Source organism: Pleurodeles waltl, chromosome 12 (assembly GCF_031143425.1).
Source record: "Pleurodeles waltl isolate 20211129_DDA chromosome 12, aPleWal1.hap1.20221129, whole genome shotgun sequence".
NCBI lineage: Eukaryota > Metazoa > Chordata > Amphibia > Caudata > Salamandridae > Pleurodeles > Pleurodeles waltl.
The window spans coordinates 641763321-641786328 of record NC_090451.1 but is presented as its reverse complement, the minus strand read 5'-3'; the positions used below and the strand labels follow the sequence as shown (position 1 = coordinate 641786328).

The following is a 23008-nucleotide window of genomic DNA, read 5'->3' as shown; positions in this document are numbered from 1 at the left end:
CTACAGGAGTCTCAATACAGTTACTAAAACAGATGCTCATCCTATCCCAAGGACAGATGAGCTCATAGATACACACTGGCTTCTACCAAGTATCTGAGCACTTTTGACCTGACTGCTGGCAGATCACGTTTTCAGAAGATGCCAAACCAAAAACTACACTCTCCACTCCTAGTGGGCACTATCCCTTCACAGTGATGCCCTTTGAACTAAAGATTGCACCTGCCAACTTACAGAGGTTGGTGAACAAAGTTCTCTAAGGCCTGGAAAGCTTCAGTGCAGCTTATCTTGATGATATAGTGGTCTTTAGCTCCACCTGGGAGGATCGCCTGGTCCACCTTAGGAATGTGTTGGAGGCTCTGCTGAAAGCAGACCTCAAAGTCCCAAATAGGGCAGGGATAAGTGGTTTATCTGGGCCACCTTGTAGGTGGAGGCCAGATCCAACCACTACAGGCCAGAATCCAGACCATTCTAGATTGGAATACCCCCAACACACAAACCCAAGTCAGAGCATTCCAAGTCCTGACAGGGTACTACAGGAGGTTCATTAAGAACCATGACTTCATTGTAGCCCCCTTAAATGACCTCACCTCTAAAAAGATGCCCAATAAGGTTTTGTGGACAGCTAGCTGCCAAAAAGCTTTTGATGACATTAAACAACCATGTGCTCTGCTCCTATATTAAGATGCCCTGACTACTCCAAGCAATTTATTGTGCAGACAGATGCTTTTGGTGTAGCGATAGGGGCAGTACTATCTCAGCTGTATGAAGATTGGCAGGATCAACCTGTTGCCTTCATTAGCAGAAGGTTGACACCCAGGGAAAAGTGTTGGTCAGCCATAGAGAGGGACGCCTTTGCTGTGGTCTGGGCTTTGCGGTAGCTGAGGCCATACTTATTTGGCACTCACTTCCCTGTTCAAACAGACCACAAGCCCTTCCTATGGTTAAAACAGATGAAAGGTGAAAATCCCCCATAGTCCTAGAGGGAATGGACTATATAGTGGAACATAGACCTGGGAGTAACCACTCCAATGCAGATGGACTCTCTAGATATTTCCACTTAGAAAATGAAGACTCAACTGACCCAGGTTAGTCTTATTGTCCTTCGTTTGAGGTGGGTGGAGGGGTGGGGGGCTATGTAGGGAAGTACCCTCTTTTTGGCATGGTTATCCCCACTTTTTGCCTGCTGTCAACTGCGTTCTGACTGTTCACTGGGATGCTGCTAACCAGGACCTTGGTGACTGTGCTCTCTCCCTCTAAATTTGGGGCCAGATTTAGCAAAGTATTTGCACGTCGCAAACGGCGAAAATCGCAGTTTGCGAGGTGGAAATGCCTCTTTGCTATGCAGAAATGCATATTGCGAGTCAGTACCGACTCGCAATATGCATTTCCGACTCGCAAATAGGAAGGGGTGTTCCCTTCCTATTTGCGAGTCTGAGTGGTATGCAATACCATTTGCGACCGCGTACGCGGTCGCAAATGGCATCGCAGTTACCATCCACTTCAAGTGGATGGTAACCCACTCGCAAATTGGAAGGGGTCCCCATGGGACCCCTTCCAGTTTGTGACTGGACCCACAAATATTTTTTCAGGACAGGGAGTGGTCCAAGGGACCACTCCCTGCCCTGAAAAAATACCGAAACTAAAGGTTTCGGGTTTTTTTTAAGTGCAGCTCGTTTTCCTGTAAGGAAAACGGGCTACACTTAAAAAAAAAAAAACTGCTTTATTTAAAAGCAGTCACGAACATGGAGGTCTGCTGACGACAGCAGGCCTCCATGTTTGCGAGTGCCTATACTCGCTATGGGGCCGCAATTTGCGACCCACCTCATGAATATTCATGAGGTGGGTCATTGCGACCCCATAGCGAGTTGCAGTCGGTGTCTGAGACACCGTACTGCATACCAATTTGCGAGGTGCAAAGTGCGAGTCGCATGGACTCGCACTTTGCACCTCGCAAATTTTAAATTTGCTACATCTGGCCCTTGGTTCCTTAGGACTTTGCACAACCTACAGTTGGCATACTGGTGCCCCCATTTAAGTCTCTAGTATATGGTTAGGTATCCAGGGCATTGGGACACCAGGGGTTCCCCGTGGGCTGCAGCATGTTTGAGCCACCCATGGGAGCCCCTGCAAAATGTGTCTGCAGGCCTGCAATTGCAACCTGCGTAAAAAGGTGCATTCATCCTTCACTACAGGTCATTGCACTAGGTCACTGCAAGTCACCCTATGGTAGGCCTTCCCAGCCCAGAGGGCAGGGTGCAGGTACCTGTGTGTGATGGCACCCCAGCATGAGCAGAGGTGCCCCTACGAACTCCAGTTCCATTTTCATGGGGTAGCCATATTAAGCCTCCGAAACTGGACTTGTTTGGTATCAAACATGTCGGAATCATATCCCAATACTGTTGCCAGTATTGGTTGTATAATTCCATGCACTCTGGGTGGCTCCTTAGTGGACCCCCAGCATTGGTCCTACTGGTCTTATGGGGTTGTCCGGGAAGCCCAAGCTGCTGCCACCAGTCAGACAGGTTTCTGCCTTCATCCAGCTTGACCAGCTCAAGCAGAGGAAGGCAGAACAAAGGATTTCCTGTGGGAGAGGAAGGTACACCCTCCCCTTTGGAAATAGGTGTATACTATGGCCTGGGAGGGGTAGCATCCCTAAGCCACTGGTATGCTTTGAAGACCACATTTGGTGCCCTTCTTGCATAAACCAGTTTGCAGCAGTCCAGGGAAACTGGACAATTGAAAGGGAAGTGACCACTCCCCTGTCAATCACCACCCCAGGGGTGGTGCCCAGAGCTCTCCAGGTGGCCACTTAATTCTGCCATCTTGAATCCAAGGTGGACAGAGGCCCCTGGGAGCATCCGAGGGGGAAGGGCAGGCAGGTGACATCACATCCCCCTCCTGATAGGTGGTCACCCTGCCAGGTGACCAATCCCCCTTCCTGGGCTATTTAGGGTCTACCTCTCAAGTGGGTCCTCAGATTTGATGTGCAAGATTCTAGCAGGACTCCGCTGCATCGTTTACTTCATCTTCTGGCCATGGGGCATGCAACTGGACCCTCAAGGAATCGAAAATCTGCAACTCCAGCGACAACTCCTCTCTGCGACATTGTTTCTCCGGCTCCTTCCAGCAACTGCTAACACTTCCCTGGCTGTGCATCCTCCGAAGCCGACGAGTCATCAGCCTGCACAAGAAGTAAGAAGGAATCTCCCTTGGAGTGAACGAGTCACTCCCCTGTGTTCCCAGGCACCAACTGCAAGACCTACCTGCTGCGTGGATCCTCTCTCCTTCTGAATTGTGGGGATCCTGCATCACCGGTGGTGGTCTGGAGTGGTCTACTTGGTCCTCTCTGCCAGCTCTCTAACTTGGGAGACAGTTAGCCCTTGCCTCTCCTTGCAGGACAGAACCCCTGTGCACCACAACCCTTGCAGCTACCAAGGCTTGTTTGTTCCTCCTCCAAAGGATCTTTAGGCTCTGTATAGCGCAGGCCTCCATCAGTCTTACCTGCTGCTCCAGCGTCATGGGACTCTTCTCCAACTGTGCTAAGTGGGCCTCACTGTGACTCCTGTGCCTGCTGCCCATGAGTAGCCTGGGGAGCTGCCTCCTCTTCTTGTGACTCTCCCAGCTGCTGAGGGTCACCTCAGACTCCCCTCCTTGGGTCGAGTCCCCTAGGCCTTGCTGGTCCTCTTCAGCCTTGCAAAACATCCTTCTCTGACTCTAGCATTTGCCAAGGCTTGTTGGTGGTTTTCCAGCACCACTGACTGACTGCATCACGACCGTCGAAATGGGACATCACTTGCATAACTTCTGAACTCCTCTTCTGCTCCTGTGCTGCACTTCTGATTTTCTTCATCCACCGTCGACCTAGTCCTGCATCCACAGAAGGGTGGGTAGTGGCTCCTGCCACAACTGGACACTCCAAATCGAACTGGACAGGGTCCCCTTCTTTTGCACATCCTCTTCTGTCAGGATCCACCTTTGGTTTCTTTCAGTCTTGTCTGGGTCTTGCACAGTCCTTTTCCAAAGTGTTCCTGTGGGTTTGAGGGAAAACCAGGTACTTACCTCTCCTCCCCTAGTCGCCAGGGGGCAACCTGGTACTTACCTTGTGGGGTTCCTAGTTCCTCCAGCTCCCCTCTACTGATTCCACTTCCTTGGGTGTGGAACTACCTTTCACATTCCACTTACTTAGTATATGGTTTGGTCTCCCCCCTAGGGCCTTCACTATTTACTATTGTTTTACTATTTGCTATTGCTTTCTATGCTAATCATTGACATCTAATGTATACATAATAGTGTGTTTACTTACCCCCTATCGGAGTATTGCCTATTCAGTATTTTATTATTTGTGTTACTATACTGAAGTACCTTTATTTTTGTAACACTGTGTGGTTCTTTCATGTGTGTAAGTGTTGTGTGACTGTAGTGGTATTGCATAAGCTTTGCATGTCTCCTAGTTAAGTCTTGGCTGCTCATCCACTGCTACCTCTAAAGAGCCTAGCTTCCTAGACACTGTCTACACCTCACTAATAGGGGAATACCTGGACCTGATATAAGGTGATAATACCATGTGTGCTCACCACACACCAGGCCAACTTCCTACACTCACCACCACAAAACAACTGTCCAAGGCAGCTGGACCCCTCAGCACCACGGGCACACATAAATTACCTGGAGATTCAAGCCATCAGACTAGCCCTGAAAATGTTTGTTACACTGCTACAGGGAAAACTGTGCTATTAAAGACAGAGAACATGACAGCCTGTTCTACATTCAGAATGAGGGTTCCATCCATTCTTTTCATCTTTCTGCGCAGGTCCCAACAAATTTGGCACAGGGCAGTTTGTTTCAACATTCACCTGTTGGGGGAACATCTCTCAGAAGAGGAGAACATCTATTGTGGGGTCCCCAATATCCAATGAAGCATGAAGCTAAAGCACCCGTGAAAGGAATTCTCACAGTTAGAGTACCAGGGCATAATTGAACCATGTGTCTCACTAATGAACAATCCATTATTCCCTGTAGCTAAACCTGACCATTCATAAACAATAGTCTTAGACTACAGACATTTAAACAGTCATACACGCACATTTGCTATACAAAATGCACACAGCACAGCACTTATGAACAACATAGTGTGCAAAAAATACAAAACAACCCTGGATATTTCCAATTTTTTTTCCTGCCAAAATATAGCGCCTGAAAGTAGGGACTTAACAAGTTCCAGCGCTTTAGGCTCTCAGAAAAATGTTTGCGGACTCCCACAAGGGTAAAAGAAAATTCCAGGACTGTTTTCAGCTTGTGTAACATCAATTTTACATGGCATTGACCCTGAGGGGTTGTCCAACGTAGATGATATCTACCTTGCAGATGACGACCTCATGCAACACATAATATGGGTAGCCCGCTTTGTTGTGAGATTTGCCAAATTCAGCTACAATTTCAATAAAAACAAAAAATGAAAATAGCCTTCTTTGGTGTCTCTTTTTGGGATATGAATTATTAGATGAAGGCAAGAGCCTTGCGCCCCAATTTTTAGAAAATTGCGCACAACTACAACCTCCAAACACCATCAAAAAGACAGTCTTTGTTGGGCTTTTAAAATGTTGGAAGAATATACATTCCAGATTATGCACAACGCAGTAAACTTTTATATGACTGGATACGTCCTGACCTTTCCAGCAAATAATGGACAATCAAACACATGCGTTCTCAGGGCATTACAGCAAGACATGCTTGCAGCTAAACACCTACACACAAGGGACAACAAAAAACATTTGGTCATCAGAGTAATTGCTGGTGCCATTGGTTTCACCTACGTAACATTCATTGAGGGTGAGACCATCCCAATTGCATACAAATCACATCTATACTCTACAGCAGAACAATGCTTTGCTTCCACTGAGAAAATTCTCACTGCTGTTCAGATGGCTGTCATTAAAGAGAGACCTCTGGCCCAGGGGAAACATATTATTGTGGTATCCCGGCCCTTGCCGACCAAAGCTAGCGTTCCTAATGCTAAAGCATTACATCCACGTTGGATTCATTGTGCAATGTCTCTGACATGCACTTATGCTGACTATACGTTTGACTCAAAATTACAAACTCAAGAAATTTTGCAATACAAACTTGAATACCCAGTTCCAAACACATTGCCTATTGAACAATATCAAACAATTATGTACACTGATGGTTCAGCCCAACCAGCTACAGGCACAAAACATCAAGACTCCGTTGCTTGCGCAGGCTTGAGTGGCTACATGAAGGATGGTGAATTCCATCCACAACACACTTACATGCAGACCTTAGGGGACTGCACTGCACAATTAGCAGAGCTCAAGGCTCTGGTGATGGCACTGGAACACGCGGATCCTGAGCAGCTGATGCTGACTGTATGTGATTCATACTATTGGTTCCAGCCCTTCAATGAATATCTGCATTACTGGCACCAAAATGGGTTCAGAGATTCAAAAGGAAACACCATTAAACACAGACTTCTACGGGGAAAAGTAGTGGATCTGAAGGAAACGCTACCTAGTGTCCATGTTGTACATACACAGGGACCAGCGTGTTGAATACTGTTGACTGAGGAAGCATCCAAATCAGCAGGAGCTATGGCTTCTGTTGCTGCAGTAACTCGTTCAAGAACGAAATTGGATGCTGATGGCTGCTGTGATTGCCTCGTCTGACGGCCCGCCCTTGCCAAAGGCATATCCTGTCAAATATTCCTACCACATATCATGCCTCAAAACAGCTCTAGTGGTAATACCACAGGTGGGTAATCATGTGATTCCCAATAAACATCAAAGACCAGAATTGATCAAAGCAGTGCAGGAGGGAAATGCTTCTGCCAATGCTGGCGTGTTGGCTACAATATCATTGTTACAAGCACGTTGCTGGTGGCCAGCTCTCTACAAACAGACCAAGCAGTATGTCCTTTGTTGTGAGATCTATCAACAAATAAAAGGCTCCACCGTCAAACGCCCACTGCAGACACCCCTTCTAATTTCAATTACTTGGACTGTGGTCTCTTGACACCTGACAGTGCATACAAATATATTTTAGTCGCTGTTGACTCATGCTCCAGATATCTCTGGGTTTGACCACAATGGTTGGCTCACGCTCGAACTGTTATAAAAAATTTGCAAGTCTTTATCAGTACATATGCTGTTGCGGCTTTCCACTCGGACCAGGGCCCTGCTTTTGCCTTAAGGGCTTTCAGGGACGCCATGGCTTCGTTAAAGGTCCAACTGCATTATTTGTCTCCATTTCATCCTGGGGGAAACAGTGTTGTGGAGCGCAGAAACCGGGATTTAAAGCAATCCTTAACAGCCAGTGTATTAGGTACGGGTCGTAGTTGGCTTACACACCTGTATGGAGTCCAGAGAGCACTTAATAATCTTCCCAGAAGGTCCCTGGGGGAGGGGAAAGCGGGGGGGGCAACCTCATACGAATGCCTGTTTGGAACACAAATGTATGTTCCAGATCTTGATGGTCTTGGCACGCAGGTGGCAGATACACCTTTTGACTTAAACGAAGGTGTCACGTTCTTGCAGGACTAACAACCGTTCTGTGACAACAACGCATCTCCCAGTGCCGGTAAGGGATGTACCAATAACATCTACCGGCTGGATTCCCAAAGTTGGGGATCTAGTGCTTGAAAACGTTGCAGTGAAAAAGCGGTTTTGTCCTTCCTATTGTGTACCAGCTCCACTCCTCGGAATACACAGTACCAGAACTGTCATTATACTACTGCTGCCTGGTTCTAAAGAAAATCGCTTTGTCTCTATTGACAATGTCAGGCTACACCATATCGACGATCCTGCACAGCAGATCTTGGTGAATCCCTCTCACTACAGTCCAGGATGTTCCTCTACAGGTTTTAAAGAGCAACACTGATACCTCTCCGAGCTTGGGGAGGGTGGAAAATGATCTTTCATTATTCCCACTAACTTCTTCTGAGACAAGCAACGTCAGCAACATTGAGTGATTTTACTCAAATTCTTCAAAAACGGATGGTATAATCTACTATGATCCACTGATGGAGACTTCTGCTAGCTCTCCTCCTTCAAACATGGTTAATGTTTTTGCACGAACTTCTTTCTGGATATTTTGCCGACATCAATGACACTTTCACTGACTCATCTGCCTCTACTGCAACAGAACTGTCAAGAGCACGTAAGCTGATCATTTGGCTCAAAAGTTACTATTGTGTTCTTTCCAGGAACTATCTATGGCTTTTTTTTACCTGTACTTGACATCCTCCTTTGGATTGGGTTTGTCATTGTTTTCTTTTTACTAATGCATGGTCATAACCTTCCTTAAAGCTCTACAGTTGGACTGGTGGATGAGGTCCTAAAACCACATTTTTCTTCTCACAAGGTCCGCAGATACTTTTCTCTAGTGAACATTTCCGCTGTACCAATTCCTGATGGGATTGTTTGGGATAAAGTATCATTTGATATATATACGGCCCAATGGAGGCCATTCAAATTCCTTATGTTTTTAAACTTTCCATGAACGATGTTATAACACCCCGAGTTGTTTCTGATGATTGGGATGTAAAAACAGTTGATTCTATGATGACTGATCCGCAATATTACATTGTATTTGAAAGTGAGGATGTGTATCGATCCAAAGGGAATTATGGAGATATGTTCTGTTATCATTATTATGGACATCATTTAATTCACAGAGCAAGTACCCCAAAAACTATTTTTAATTTTACACATTGGGAACTTTGTCTGACTCTGCCGGGGGGAGTTCCAAAACATATACTGAAACGTTTGACTATTTCTCTGGGCACAATGTTAAAAATGCTGAGTCATATTATTTTAAATTGCCAGTAATGGAAAGTAAACACATTATTGACTGATACAAAATTAATTTATTCAGATTCCTTTGTTTCCCAGTTAGCTATAGAAGGCTATGAATATTGGTTGAAGTCGATTGACTTAAAAAGTGTGTGGGGAACGAAATATTGGCAAATAGTTGGGAAGGAAGCTTTATTTAGAGCATGCTTGATTCCTGTTCAAATGCAATTTTTTAAATGAAACTGTACAACAGACAAGTTGTTTAGGCTTGGCAAAAATTAAGGATTTGAATGCGCCCAGTATTCCTGCCCCTGCCAAATTTTACAAATGGCAAAAGTACATAAATGCATCCAAAGATCGGCTCGATGGGTAGGTCCAGAATGGAACATTTAACACATCTCTTTCACGTCCTGGTGGGTGGTTATTGTGGCCAGTGGACACCAATGGGTGCCATACACGTTTTGCAGACTCCATGTGGGGGTTTAGAACAAGTAAGCTCGACCCTTGCTATGTCTCAACGGAACACTCGGGTATATTAACATATAGAGTGTATGGAAATTATGCCAGCAATGGTTGTAAAGTTCATCACTTGATGCTGTTTAAGAACACCTCAGTCTCCTGTCTAACAAATCTGCAGAATTTCCTCCTAGGCCCCAGAAGACAACACAGAAAGCGGTTCTTATATGCAGTATATAACAAGATTTCAGAACTTTCTCAACAAGAAGTTGCTGCCTGGTTAAGGCAAACAGATCAGGAAAATTTACAGAAAGCATTAGCCATTGTAGATAATGGTAGTAACACCTTGTCCGACCGGATATACACATTGTCTCTTTTGCAATAGACACAGTACAGAGCGACATGTCATCTTTATTGAATGGACAGTCAGCTAAGGTCCATTAGGCAGTTAGGTTGGACACTACAAACATTGAAAGCAGGTCGCACTCTTGGCAACACATTAGCGCAAGGGATACATTTTCAACATTTAATTTAACGTGACAACAACAAATAATGGCTAAGAAGAAAGCGACTTATGTCATGCTAAATATCGAGACATTAGAAAAGTTGTCTTTTACTGTGGCTGAAATAACATCTGCTGAGTGGTTTATACACGGGGTTAATAATGTGCCTATTTCAACACTTCAAGTCACATCCTGCTTGAGACACATTCCAATAGGCAGATATGAAAGGCTGGGAGATAGTTACATACATGAGGTGTGGGAGCTTCCCTTTTCATACAAATGTTTCAATGGCATGTAAGAGGACTTTCTTGGCAGCAGTAAATGCAAGACTTCTGTGAGCCATTTGATGGTTTGTAAGCAGCTGTCCTTGCACAGGTGTGTAATGCCGCAGCGGCAAACTTGGCTTGCTATCTGAAGGGAGTTCCGGTCCCCTTGATTAGACCCAGGTTCCAGGTGCTCTCAAACAGTAACTGTGTGTTCCTTAACAGTGAGAGTTGTTGTGGAATGCGAGCCAGAATAGCTTGTCTCGTTTTGGTCTCCCAAATTGTCACCTGTTCTGGGAGTGTCCTTTTCCCCTCTTCACAACAAAGGGAAGTAGCAGAGCTTTGGCCTCATATTGCTACTTCAGATGTGAATTTTTACATGTTGAGCGGACTCAAAGCTTTATTGTTTTAAAAACATGTGGTGCTTTCATCTGCGCGTGAGACCTATGCGCTTCAAGTTGCAAGGTCATCTGCTGGGATTCAGTCTCTTTTAAGAGCAAACTTTCAGAGACACTTTGGTGAACTTGTGGGATGAATATGTAACGCGTCCAGTACTACTGGAATTCCGCATTTCGTAAAGGCTGTTGGTTCTGTTTTTGTTCACACCTTTTCCTCTATATTTGGCTTAATACCTTCAGCCATACACTCAATATTTTTGGATGTTTTGGGGGGATTTCCGATTACTTTGGCTATAATAGGTAGCATTCTGCTGTTGCTATTTTTTCTGTGCAATGCTGTCCCTTCAAAACAAGGAGGACTGAAAACGCTTTCACAGGCACAACTGTGTCGCACATGTATTATGCAGTATTTCAGAGCACCACTCCTAAAAGAACTGGAGTGCGACTGGTCAGACCGATTTTTGATTTTGTGCAGCCGGTGTTTCGATGCCTTTGGTGCCTTTTCGAATGTGCACTGAAAGTTTGTCTTTCTACACAGCATTTACTTTCATTGGATGCTGATCTGCTGATGTTCTCGTTGAGGGCTCATTACCAGACATGCTCGTCGAGGGTGCGTTTGCTCTGGGAAGCTGTTGTGGATAATGGAGCTGTTAACTCACCATTGGGCACACCACAGAATGCTGCTTCCTCAGCTGAAGCTCAGGCTTTGGAACACAAGTGCTCTATGGTTTTCCTTGGCACCGATTTGGATATTTTGTCTACCTGTTGAAATGGAACATTTGCTGGCTCCAATTGTCCTAGATATAATTGGCGATTTTAAAAAGGACATTGACTTTTGAATTCATTTTTTATTTTTTTTGTTGTCACTACTAATGTTTTAAATTGCCCTTTTGTCCGGTCCAGGGAGGACCTTCCTTGTCAGTTTGGGCTGGACTGTTCCCATAAGGAACAGGGTCAAGACTGATTTGCATATGGCTGGCTCCAAGCTGGATCGGTATGGTGAGCAAAAGAGCGATGGATTATACCCAGATCTGTGACTGGGGGTGAGTGTTTGCATTGTTCAGCACTCCATCCATCACCCTTTTGTGTTCCCAAATAGGAAGGCCCAAACCTTATATTCTAAGGACAATGGAAATAGAACATGCTCTCTTACATAGACAGCACTAAAATTAAAAATCACTCTTTCAGGAAGAAATGAAAAAAACATTCTCTGAACAGTCCCTTCTCCTGAGGCTTTTCTAAATGTTTAGTTGCATTCTACATGTGCCATCACTAAGCCCCACCAACACCTACCCAGTATATCAAACAAGCACTGGCAATGCCAATACGTCTGGCTTTAAAGGAACGTTGTATGGTAATGTGAAGCACTATGAGTAAATAGCATGGGAAAATATATGTATTTGTGTGGATGCAAAGAACTGTAGAATGATATGTGTAGGTTAAAAGGTCAGGTGAGAGTTGCACCGTCAATCCAGACCTAAATATTTATGTCGGTTAAGACTGCCCTCCTCCCATTTATGCCTCTGCAGGGTAAAAAAAACACATAGATTATTTAGTTATTTAAGCCACTATACTAGCGTTCCAATGGCTTGTGTGTGTCCCTGAAATTTCAGGCTTAGGCAGCTGGATAAATAAACAAAATGATCATGTGTGGAAGGCAAGCTGTCTTTTTTTGGTCACACACAACTTCTGCCCGATCAAAACATGTACTCCTGGCTCCCAACGTTTGGGCAGGGCCAAAGGCCCTCTTTGGTAAGGATCACATAATTGTCTGGCAACAGCTACCCTGTAAAGCCAGACCATAGAGACTCCTTAATCAAATGAAAAAGAATTCTTAAACGGCTCACCAAGCGGCTCTGTCAGTTTCTTTGTCTCAGCCAAACAGTCATTGTCAGCAAATGCATTCCCAGAAACGAGACATATTACTTATTGAATACTAAATTCAAATGTCCACTTATATCATGATAATTAAATGCACTGTGGATTTCTACTGTTCCATCATGACTAACAATCCTTCTGCACTTTAATCTCATCTGCAGTTTCATCTATGTAAGACCACAGATTCCGGGTGAAGCCATATGGTGACAAGATTAGAAGTCAGACTCAAAACACAATGGACCAACAACCATGTAGGACACTCATGGGTCCTGGCCCCTTACCTTGTCCATTTCAAGCAAGTAGGCATCAATGTAGTCCTTTGGGTTCTCAGCATCAAGTGTTTGTCTGTGCTCCTGGATGGTCTTGTCAATGAACTGGAATATTTCACAAGCATTGTCCAATATTTTCTGGTGTGGCCCAGGAAAGGGTCTCAAAAAAGGGCACATATTGACCATCTGAAAGTACACAACAGAATGCTAAAAGAATACAGTGGTTGTCCTAAACTCACAGCTTTCAAAATCCTCATACGTCCTTCTCAATATTTTCTGCCAGTCTGAGGGCTGTTCCAAACACAAGTCACTCTTAGGTGGCCTGTAGTAAACAACCTTTCCTTATGTTAATCTACGCACTTCATTGTTGTACGTTTTTTGCCTCTCTATCAAAGTGTCCAATCTCAGGTGAAAACCCTTGGTAAAGGGCTGCAAAAGGGTACCTACTGTGCATATCATAGGATAAATCTGAACAGACATATGCCTTCACATCTCTTCAACACTCTGTTAGCCACCTTAGACCTACCATTTTACAAAACTGTGTAATTTGGTGCATTAATGAAATTGGCTGACATACAACAAAACAAGAATACAACCGGTGAAAGGGTGACAATCTTCTGTCCTAGTAAAATGGTATCAAACGGACACCTTAAGAGAACATGTCTCCTACTGCACATTACAGGAAATGGTTTCTCAAATTTTTATGTATTTCTTGCAGTGAAATAAAGATACTTTGGTAGAAAGAAAACACTGTGGTTCTTGGCCTTACCTGAGCAGCCAACCCGCCAGCCAGCCGAACGTTGTTGCTAACTAGATGAAGAAGATACTGGAATTTGGCATCGCTGTACTCAAACCGAGTTCCAAAGACGAGTGAGCAAATTATGTTGGAGACAGCATTGGTTACTTTGAACTGAGGATCAAATGGCTGACCTGAAGACAAAGTATTGGAAAGGAGTGTTCAACACTGGAAAGTTAGAGTGCCTCTAACCTACATAAAGGATTACTTTGATGTTAACTCATACAGATAGTGCACCATGAAGGTGCACTTCAAGCCAAATAATTGGTGTATATGAGTCTCCAATGCCAGCATAAAGCATCTGACACCAGCAAAGAGACTCTCAAACACATAAGGAGGCACCAATCATGACAAAGGTACCCTGGGACAAGCAAAGAACCCCAGGAGACAAATAACCCCCACCTCATCAGTTTTCCACAGAAACAGCAAATAACACCACTATCACCAGCAAATAGAGATTTCAACACCAGCAAAAAGAAACCACCACCATTTAAGAAAGTCCACCACTATCTTCGAGCATCCAGCACCACTATATGACCTGTACAACTACCAACAAAGAGCCCTCAATACCAGCAATTGGTCTTTGTTGCCAGAAATGAGCACCTGTAATCAGTTACATCCACCACTTACTCTACAAGTTAAGAAACTATGGGCCCAATATAGAGTCTGACCCAAACAAAATATCTGCCCCTCAAAAAAAACCTTCAGTAAAGCCTCTTCAGCACCAGAAGAGACTCATACAACATCAGACAAGAGCTACTTTCAACACTAGATGGCCCCATGGTCAGCAGAGAGCCCCAGAAACTAGCAGTTAAGCTACTCTCCAGCATATGGTGGTCCAGTCACCATTTGAGAGGCTGCAGGGTTACAGCTGCCAACAGAGGGCACCGGCCACCAAAAAAAAAGACAAAGTCGCGAAATGTCCAAGGAATGACCATCATATCCTAAGCAGACGAAACCCAGCTCATCCTCTCACTATCAGAATACCCCCTCCAGCAAAAGGGCCAACTTCTGCAGGTGTATGACGGACATCGCCGACTGGATGAAAAACAACTGCCTGAAACTCAACACAGACAAAAACGGAAGTGCTGATCTTTGGGAACAACACCTCCCCATGGAAAGATTCTTGGCGGTCTTCCGAACCAGGACCCCCACCCACTCCGACAGACCACGCATGCAACCTTGGCATTATCCTGGACAGCAAGCTCACCATGAAAAAGCAGATCAACGCAGTCTCCTCTGCCTGCTTCCTCATTCCTTGCATGCTCTGTAAAATTTTCATATGTTTCCTCAACCACATGAGACGAACCGTCACTCAGATTCTAGTCACCAGTCTGGTGGAATGCAGCAACGTACTCTATGTAGGAATCACCATGCACCTCCTAAGGAGACTACAGAATACAGCAGCCAGACTCATCCTCAACCTCCCCTAACGGACCCACAAACCCCGTCACCCATCTTCCCCCCCCCCCCCCCGCCCCTCTGCCCCCCCCGGCTCAAGAAGCTCCACTGGCTGCCAATTCCGAAGAGATGCCAATTTAAAATTCTGATTCACTCCTACAAAGCCCTTCACAATCAAGGACCAGCATACATCAACCACTGCTTAAACCCTCCAGACACCTGGGCTCTACTTCCCTCGTCCTCGCACTCATCCCCTGCATCCACACAAGCAACAGTGGAGGTTGCTCCTTCTCCTACCTCACCTTGAAATCCTGGGACAACCCCACCCGCTTTATCTACGGACCTTAACACTCTCTTGTGGAATTAAGAAAAGGACTAAAGACCTCGCTGTTCAACTTAGCCCCCTCAGCAGCACCTAGATACCCTTGTGGGTGATTAGCAGCACTCTAATAAATCCTGGTTTTGTTTATTTGACAGAGAACCCTAGTGACCAGTAAAAATGCTACCTAAACAAAGGCAAAGTTGTCCTACCCTTTGTTTCTTGAAAGGCCCGGATCAGGAATGTTGATTCCTCGGATATCCGTGCTTCTAAGCTCTTCTTCCCCAAGCCAAAATTTCGAAGAGTCATCAGAGTAAATCTACGTTGTTGTTTCCAAGAAGGTCCATACGGGGCAGTCAGTATCCCTGGAAAAAAAATATATATATTGTTTTTGTAGGAAGCTGGCCTGGTGTGTAGTGGGTACCTTGGGAACTTACACCTTATACCAGGTCCAGTTCTCCCTTATTAGTGAAATGTAGTGTTCTAGCAGATTAGGCTGATAGAGGTAGCTATAGCAGAGCAGCTTAGGCTGAACTAGGAGACATGCAAAGCTCCTGCAATAGCACTTATAGTTACACAGTACTTATAAACAAGTAAAGACAATACTCTGTGTTACCAAAAATAAAGGTATCTTTATTTGGGCGACACAGTACCAAACATATCTTAGAGGCAATACTCCTTCTGGAGGTAAGTATTATACACAATATATACACTAGACACCAAAATAAGGTAAGTAATTAGACATAGAATAGTGCAAACAATAGGAAATGCTACAGAATCCAATGGGAGAAAATAGGTCTAGGTATAACACAAACCATATACTAAGAAAGTGGAATGTGAATCACAAATTCCTCCCTAGACAAGTGTAGTGTGTGCAGAATCGCTGGGAAAGTAAGAATACAGTAAAGGTAAGTAAATGTCCCTACCCCAGAGCCCAGAAAAGCAGGAGTAAAGTACTGCAAGTTTCCTGAGGACACACTACAAGTAGTGATTAGAGTTATTGCAAGAACCAACCAAGACTGCACTCAACAAATGGTGGATTCCTGGACCTGAAGACCTGCAGAGGAAGGAGACTAAGTCCAGAAGTCAAAAGAAGGCCCAGGAAGGACAGGAGCCCCTGCCAACCCAGAAGAGGGTAGAGTTCCCGGTTGGACGAAGACTGCAGAAATGCCCCCAAGGAAGATGTCAGCGGGTTCCTGCGTGATGCACTGGATGTCCCACGAAGAGAAGTTGGATGCAGGCGAGTTTTGGCGCTGGTTTCCTCCAACAAGCCTTGGTTCTGGCAAAGTTGCGTTTTGAATCAGGTTGGCGCTATCTGGACCCAGGAGGGACCTGGGGGCCTCAACTCTCTGTGAGGAGGAAGAGGGGGCTCTAAGCACTTCAGAGAGCCCTCAGGACATCAGATAGCGCCCACTGGAGTCCCAGGACACAGGGACAAAGGAGGTGCAAAATGCGGTTGGTGCAACACTACAAAGGAAGGTCCCACTCTGCCGGATAACAACGCAGCTAGTTGAGCGTCTCAGGATACAGTGCTGGGGACCTGGGCCAGGCTGTGCACGAAGGAATTTTTATATAGTGTACAGAGGCCTCTGGAGGTGAAGACGCCGCTGTGCACAGGGGTACAGTCGTTCTGGGGGAAGGCAAGGTTTTACCTCCTCCAAATTGGGACAGCAGGACCTCAGGACAGTCTGAGTTGATGGGGTCCTCCCTCTGTGTTCCAAGGAGCACGCTTGTGACCAGGAGAGGAGTCCAAGAGAACCGGTCATCGACTTCAGAAGATGCCTGCGTGAGCAAGGAAGTGACTGTCACTTCACGGGAGATTTCTTCGGTCCTTCTGGTGCAGGGTAAAGACAGGGAGTCCCCAGAGTGTGCACATCGTTGAAACTGTTGCAGTTGCTGGCTGGAGCTGAAGTTGCAGAGTAAAAAGTAGCCCTTCTGGATACTTTGTTGCAGTTACAGCGGTTCCTGGAGGAGTCTGCAGTTGATCCGAGGTCAGAGGATGAAGTAGTAGTTGCAGAGGATTCCTGCTGGAAACTTGCAAGTAGAATCTGAAGAGAACCCACAGGAGAGACCCTAAATAGCCCTGAGAGAGGGATTGGCTACTTTATCAGATAAGGACCTATCATGAGGGGTCTCTGACGTCACCTGCTGGCACTGGCCACTCAGAGGCCTCCAAAGTGTTCCCACACCCTGCAAAGCAAGATGGCTGAAGTCTGGGACACACTGGAGGAGCTGGGTCGACTGGGTTCACGACCTGTTGCTGGCAAAGGGATGAAGCAAGCATGCCCCATGGTGATGTATTCTTTTTAATTATTATTTTTGGCTTTGCGTTGTGCATGAATATATAATCACTGTATATGCAGAGATATAATCCATGATTAAAGTAGTGTATTTTTAGGTTTTATGAATATTTTTATTCTACTGCTGTGATTATTTTTGGAGGTGTACTCGTGTTGCTGCATTTGACCTACATTTCTCCTATATTCAAACCCGAAACAGTGCTTTAATAAATGTATTACTCAGACTAAGAGCCCTGTATTGTTGGAATTCCTTTTATTCTTGTTTCCTCTCGGTTCTTGGACTGAGAGGGTTGCATACCAGAAATTCCTTTCAGTATTTGTGTATTTCTTATTAGACTGCAATAGAGCAAAACACATTGGGGTAGTCGGGCAGTGAAAGGGGTAGTTAGAAGTGTAAAATTTTAAAGTGAAATATGTTTGGCAAAAAGTCAAAGGCAGCACCGCAAACCATTTCTAAAAATACATGTGAAATTCTGGGATGGATGACAGAGCCATATAATGTTTTAGTGAACAGGTTCTCTTGTTTATCAGTTCTCTTTCAAGTTTAGGACAAATGTTTAGGGGATGCAGACCCACAAAATGTGGTTACATGTTTTTAAAAAAGTGCCTTTTGAACGGAAAAATGAACTCTCTGTTCTTGGCAGACAGGGTTGGATAATTCTGTCTGCCTACAGGAAAATGCATGAAAAGTGCAAGCAGTTAGAACAAGAAAAGAAGCAATAAGAAAAACAACTTGTTGACACAAAAAATACCGTAACTACGCTGTCTTGTCAGAATAAGTTATTACAAGGTAAAGCAGACACCTACCAAACCATGGCCGAGAGGGCAGCTGTTAAGGTCGCCCAAAACAAATTCCATAAACGCAGAGGAAAAAATTAATCAGAAAAAAGTTTATTTAGCCCTTGCTAAAGCCGGTTTAGACTGAGACCCAGATTCATGGGACGTGAACATTTGGGACTCAGAAGTATTCTCCACTTCTAGTGAAGAGGAGATTAAGAAGAAGGGCCAGTGTGAATTGAATACACAGGACAAGAATATGGTTTACGCACAGCCATCACTTACCTGGGTTGTAAGACTGTTTGAAACCGGGGCTTCTGGAGTAATTTTAGATATAGGAGATGCTTGTAAGTTTTGTACTCTCAGTTGTGACACAGTAATACAGGAACTGTTTTCAAGGGCAACACCAGACTAATTTATTGCAACTACCAGTTGATGGATGTAATCTGAAGTATCCTACAGATTGAGAGTGGCCACCCAATGACAAACCCTGGTATACCCTGCAAGATGAAATGCAGAGAATTAAAGATGAGGCAATGAAACCTGCCATTTTCCTGGGCACTGCACACCAATTGTAAGACCGCTTACCATACCAATAAGAAACAATAATTTGCCTTGCTCAACCTGCCTACAAGCAAGTAATAATGACTTTCTTAATTAATCAGACAGGGTAGGCTTTGAAAGATATGCTAGAGGTGGTCACAGAGTTACGTGAATTAGGTGTCTTGGAAAAACCCGAGAGATCTTCAAGGTCTGAGGTCGTACTGATAACAGACTATCTAGGACAGATATGTGCATGGCATTACTGAAGGATGGTGTCAGCAAAGAGCAGATTGATGGGACAGATACTAAGAGCTTGTGGGAGATGTACCGCAAAAGAGGCTTGGATCGTAAGGAAGGTAGCAGAAAGGTAAACAAGCAAGATAATAAACGTGCAACTCAGAATCAGCCACAGGTGCAGGATGGAAAGAAGAGGAAGAAAACTGTCTCTTCACGAGGGAAAGAGGAGGAAGGATTTGACAGCAAGTGGTTAACTTTGGGGAACAGAGACGGAGGAGAGTCTGCTCGCAGATATGAAAGCATATATCCAGATCTGACTTGGGAAAAAGTTGACTGGTTTAAATCAGCCTAGGAAACTGGCCAAGCTCTGGTACAAAGCTCGTAAAGATAACAGACCCCATGTTGATTTAGAAATACACTGGAAACACAGAAATGTGCAAAAAGTTAGAGCATTAGTCGATACTGGAGCGGATGCCTCTTTAATTTATGGAAATCCTAAAAGGTTTTCAGGTCAGCAGTACACCATAACAGGGCTGGGGAGGGGGGGGCAGACCCCCACTGTGCAAACTACAGTTCAAATGAAAATAGGAAGAATACCAAAAAGAGAATATATTGTTTTAATTGTGCCCCTTTTGGAGTATATACTGGGAATTGACATTTTAAAAGGAATGACTTTGTATTTGGATGATGGTTATCAACAGTTTGGCTCAGAGGTACATTTCGGTGGCAGCTAAGAGAGTGAGTCAGTTGAAGATACTACCAGTGAAGGTGCCACCAGCAACCAAGATAATTTGCTTGAAGCAGTGCCGCATTCCAAGAGGGCACGAGGAAATAAGTGAAACCATAAAAGATATAATTAAAGCTGGTATAATAGCTCCAACCACCACTAAATGTAACAATCCTTTATGGCCTGTTCGTAAACCTGATGGGAGCTACAGAATGACCATTGATTATCCCAAGCTGAACAAACATACACCCCCATTGACAGCTGCGGTGCCAGACACCGTCACTTTGATTGAGAGAATACAGAGACATAAAAGGACCTGGCATGCTACTCTTGATATTGCCAGTGATTTATTTTCTATACCATTGGCCCCTGAGTGCCAAGATTAATTTTCTTTCTTGCATTCTGGCAGACAATTCCAAATGCTAAGGATCCTCCAAGGGTATTTACATAGCCCCACCATCTATCACCGGCTAGGGGCAGAACACCTGGATGAAATATCTATCATTCCAGGCGTGCAGTTGACCCATTACACTGATGATGTGATGATTCAGGAAGTGACACAAGAACAGGTGCAGACTCAGTTGGAGCGGGTTGTGGAACTCTTGCAGAGTAAAGGGTGGATGATTAATCCAGACAAGACACAAGGACCCTCTCAAAATGTGAAGTTTCTAGGGATTCAGTGGAATTAGGGACACAGAGAGATGTTGCCGTAAGCAAAACAAAAGATTCTAGGGTTTACCACTCCACCTACTAAGCAAGAAACACAGCGATTCATTGGATTGTTTGGTTTTTGGATACAACATCTTCCACATTTAAGTCAGATTCTAGCCTCTTTGTACAAAGTGACCAGAAAGAAACATGAGTTTGAATGGGGTGAACAGCAGCAATGAGAGTTTGATTTGGCAAAGGAGGCGATTCAACAAGCTTTAGATTTGTGGCCAGTACAGGATGGAGACACTGAGTTGCATGTAACCATTAAAGGGCAATATGCAAATTGGAGCATGTGGCAAAAGCAGGGAGGAACAAGGGCGCCCCTAGGGTTCTGATCTAAAAAATTACCTGAAGCTAGGGAGCGATACACTCCTTTTGAGAAACAGCTGCTAGCATATTATTGGGCTCTAGTGGATATGAGCAAATAACCCCAGGTCATAATGTGATTCTAAGACCTGAGATTCCAATAATGCAGTGGGTGATGAGCTCACCTAAAACACACCGCATAGGACATGCGCAAGAAGCTAGTATCATACATTGGAAATGGTACATTCGAGATAGAGCATGAGCGGGACCAGCAGGTACCGCTGTTCTACATGAACAGGTGTCACAACCCCAGTGCAGAATGAGGAGTGGGGGCAGGAGGTAACACAGGTAAAAGAGTCATCAGTGAGATGGGGTGAGACATTTGAATCCTTGTCCCCTGAGGAAAGGAAGCATGTATGGTTTACCGATGGTTCAGCCAAATATGTGGGAGCTAAAAGACGTTGGAAAGCAGTGTCATATAATCCAGTCACCAAAAAGTTGTTAACTACTACCGGAGAAGGGAAAAGTAGCCAATATGCAGAGTCGGACGCTGTGTATCAGGCTCTAAAGCAAGAGCTGCCTGGAACTTGTCTTATTTACACTGATTCTTGGTCCACTGCCAATGGGTTAGCCACCTGGCTTCCCACATGGCACGCACATAACTGGTTCATCTACTCTAAGGAAGTGTGGGGCAAAGAATTGTGGCAAGAAATTTGGGAAATGCTGGAGTAAATTACTGTTACTGTGCATCATGTAGATGCTCACTGTCCCATTGATTCACTAGAATGCTGGTTCAATTCCCTTGCAGACGACAAAGCCAAAATCTCAGAGGCAGAAGGGGCAACACAGGATTCTGACTCGGTGGGGATGGCTAAATGTGCGCACCAAAAATGTGGACACCTGGGAGAAAAGAAGGATGCACATTCCCCTAGATTTGATCAAAACTGTGATTTTGCAATGTCCTATTTGTCAGCACACACAACAGAGATCTGTCCTGCAAACTGTCAGAGGTCAATTGGGGAGAGTAAAGTAACCAGGAAAGATATGGCAACTTGATTACACTGGGCCTCTACTGATTAGTCATGGGTGTCAATATGCTTGCACAGCAGTGGACACTTATTTTGGTTACCTGATTGTTGTCCCATGTAAACGTGCTACTCAGTACAATACCATAAAAACTCTGGATCTGTTAATGTTATATTATGGAGTACCACTCCAGGTCCAGAGTGACAGTGGGTCACATTTTAAAGGGAAATTGGTACAGGATTACTGTGCACAACACATTATTGAGTGGATTTACCACATACCTTATTATCCACAAGCCTCGGGACTGATTGAGAGAATGAACGGCTTGCTGAAAGCCCAATTACGAAAATTATCAGATGAAACATTGAAAAACGGGAGAGAGCATTTAAATGAAGCCCTCCAGATTCTGAATAACACCACTAACAAATGCTGAGACTTCCCTGATGCGAATGTTAACCCCTGCATTGCAGATACAACCCCATGTGGCCACCAACACCATCATGTACTGGGAAATAAACCCCAGAGCCTTAGCCCCTTACAGAGCCACACCTGAACCTGCAGGTCTGGACTTGCATGCTTTAAAAGTGTACACATTCAAACCGAGAGATATGGCACTCTGTGAAACAGGTGTTGGTATACATATTCCCCAGAGCATTTCGGATTGATTGCTCAAAGATAGATCTGGGTTGGCACTCAAAGGTATTCAGGTTTTGGGGGGAGTGATTGATGCAGACTACTAAGGAGAAATTAAGACTATGGGGGTCATTCCGACCCTGGCGGTCATGGACCACCAGGGCCGGGGTTGGAGAATGCACCGCCAACAGGCTGGCGGTGCATCAAGGGCAATTCTGACCGCGGCGGTAAAGCCGCGGTCAGAAAAGGGAAACCGGCGGTTTCCCGCCGGTTTTCCCCTGCCCCTGTGAATTCTCCACGGCGGCGCTGCAAGCAGCGCCGCCATGGGGATTCCGACCCCCTTCCCGCCAGCCTGGTTCTGGCGGTTTTCACTGCCAGAACCAGGCTGGCGGGAACGGGTGTCGTGGGGCCCCCTAACAGGGCCCCACATTGATTTTCAGTGTCTGCCTAGCAGACACTGAAAATCGCGACAGGTGCAACTGCACCCGTCGCACACCAGCAACTCCGCCGGCTCCATTCGGAGCCGGCTTCCTCGTTGCTGGTGCTTTCCCGCTGGGCGGGCGGGCGGCCTTTTGGCGGTCGCCCGCCAGCTCAGCGGGAAAGTCAGAATGACCGCCGCGGTCTTTTGACCGCGGTACGGTCTTCTGGCGGTTCCCGC

General features: G+C 45.2%; 1 protein-coding gene across 1 annotated transcript in view; it reads right to left on the bottom strand.

Annotated features, from left to right (window-relative positions):
• The window catches only part of LOC138268489 (cytochrome P450 2J2-like), a 141983-nt gene that overhangs the window by 38592 nt on the left and 80383 nt on the right, over window positions 1–23008 (bottom strand). The window contains exons 3-5 of the mRNA XM_069218196.1: window positions 15303–15455; window positions 13344–13504; window positions 12587–12760 (exon numbers count right to left, since the gene is read on the bottom strand). Of these exons, the coding sequence (XP_069074297.1) occupies window positions 12587–12760; window positions 13344–13504; window positions 15303–15455 (488 nt within the window). The remainder of the gene's footprint in view (window positions 1–12586; window positions 12761–13343; window positions 13505–15302; window positions 15456–23008) is intronic.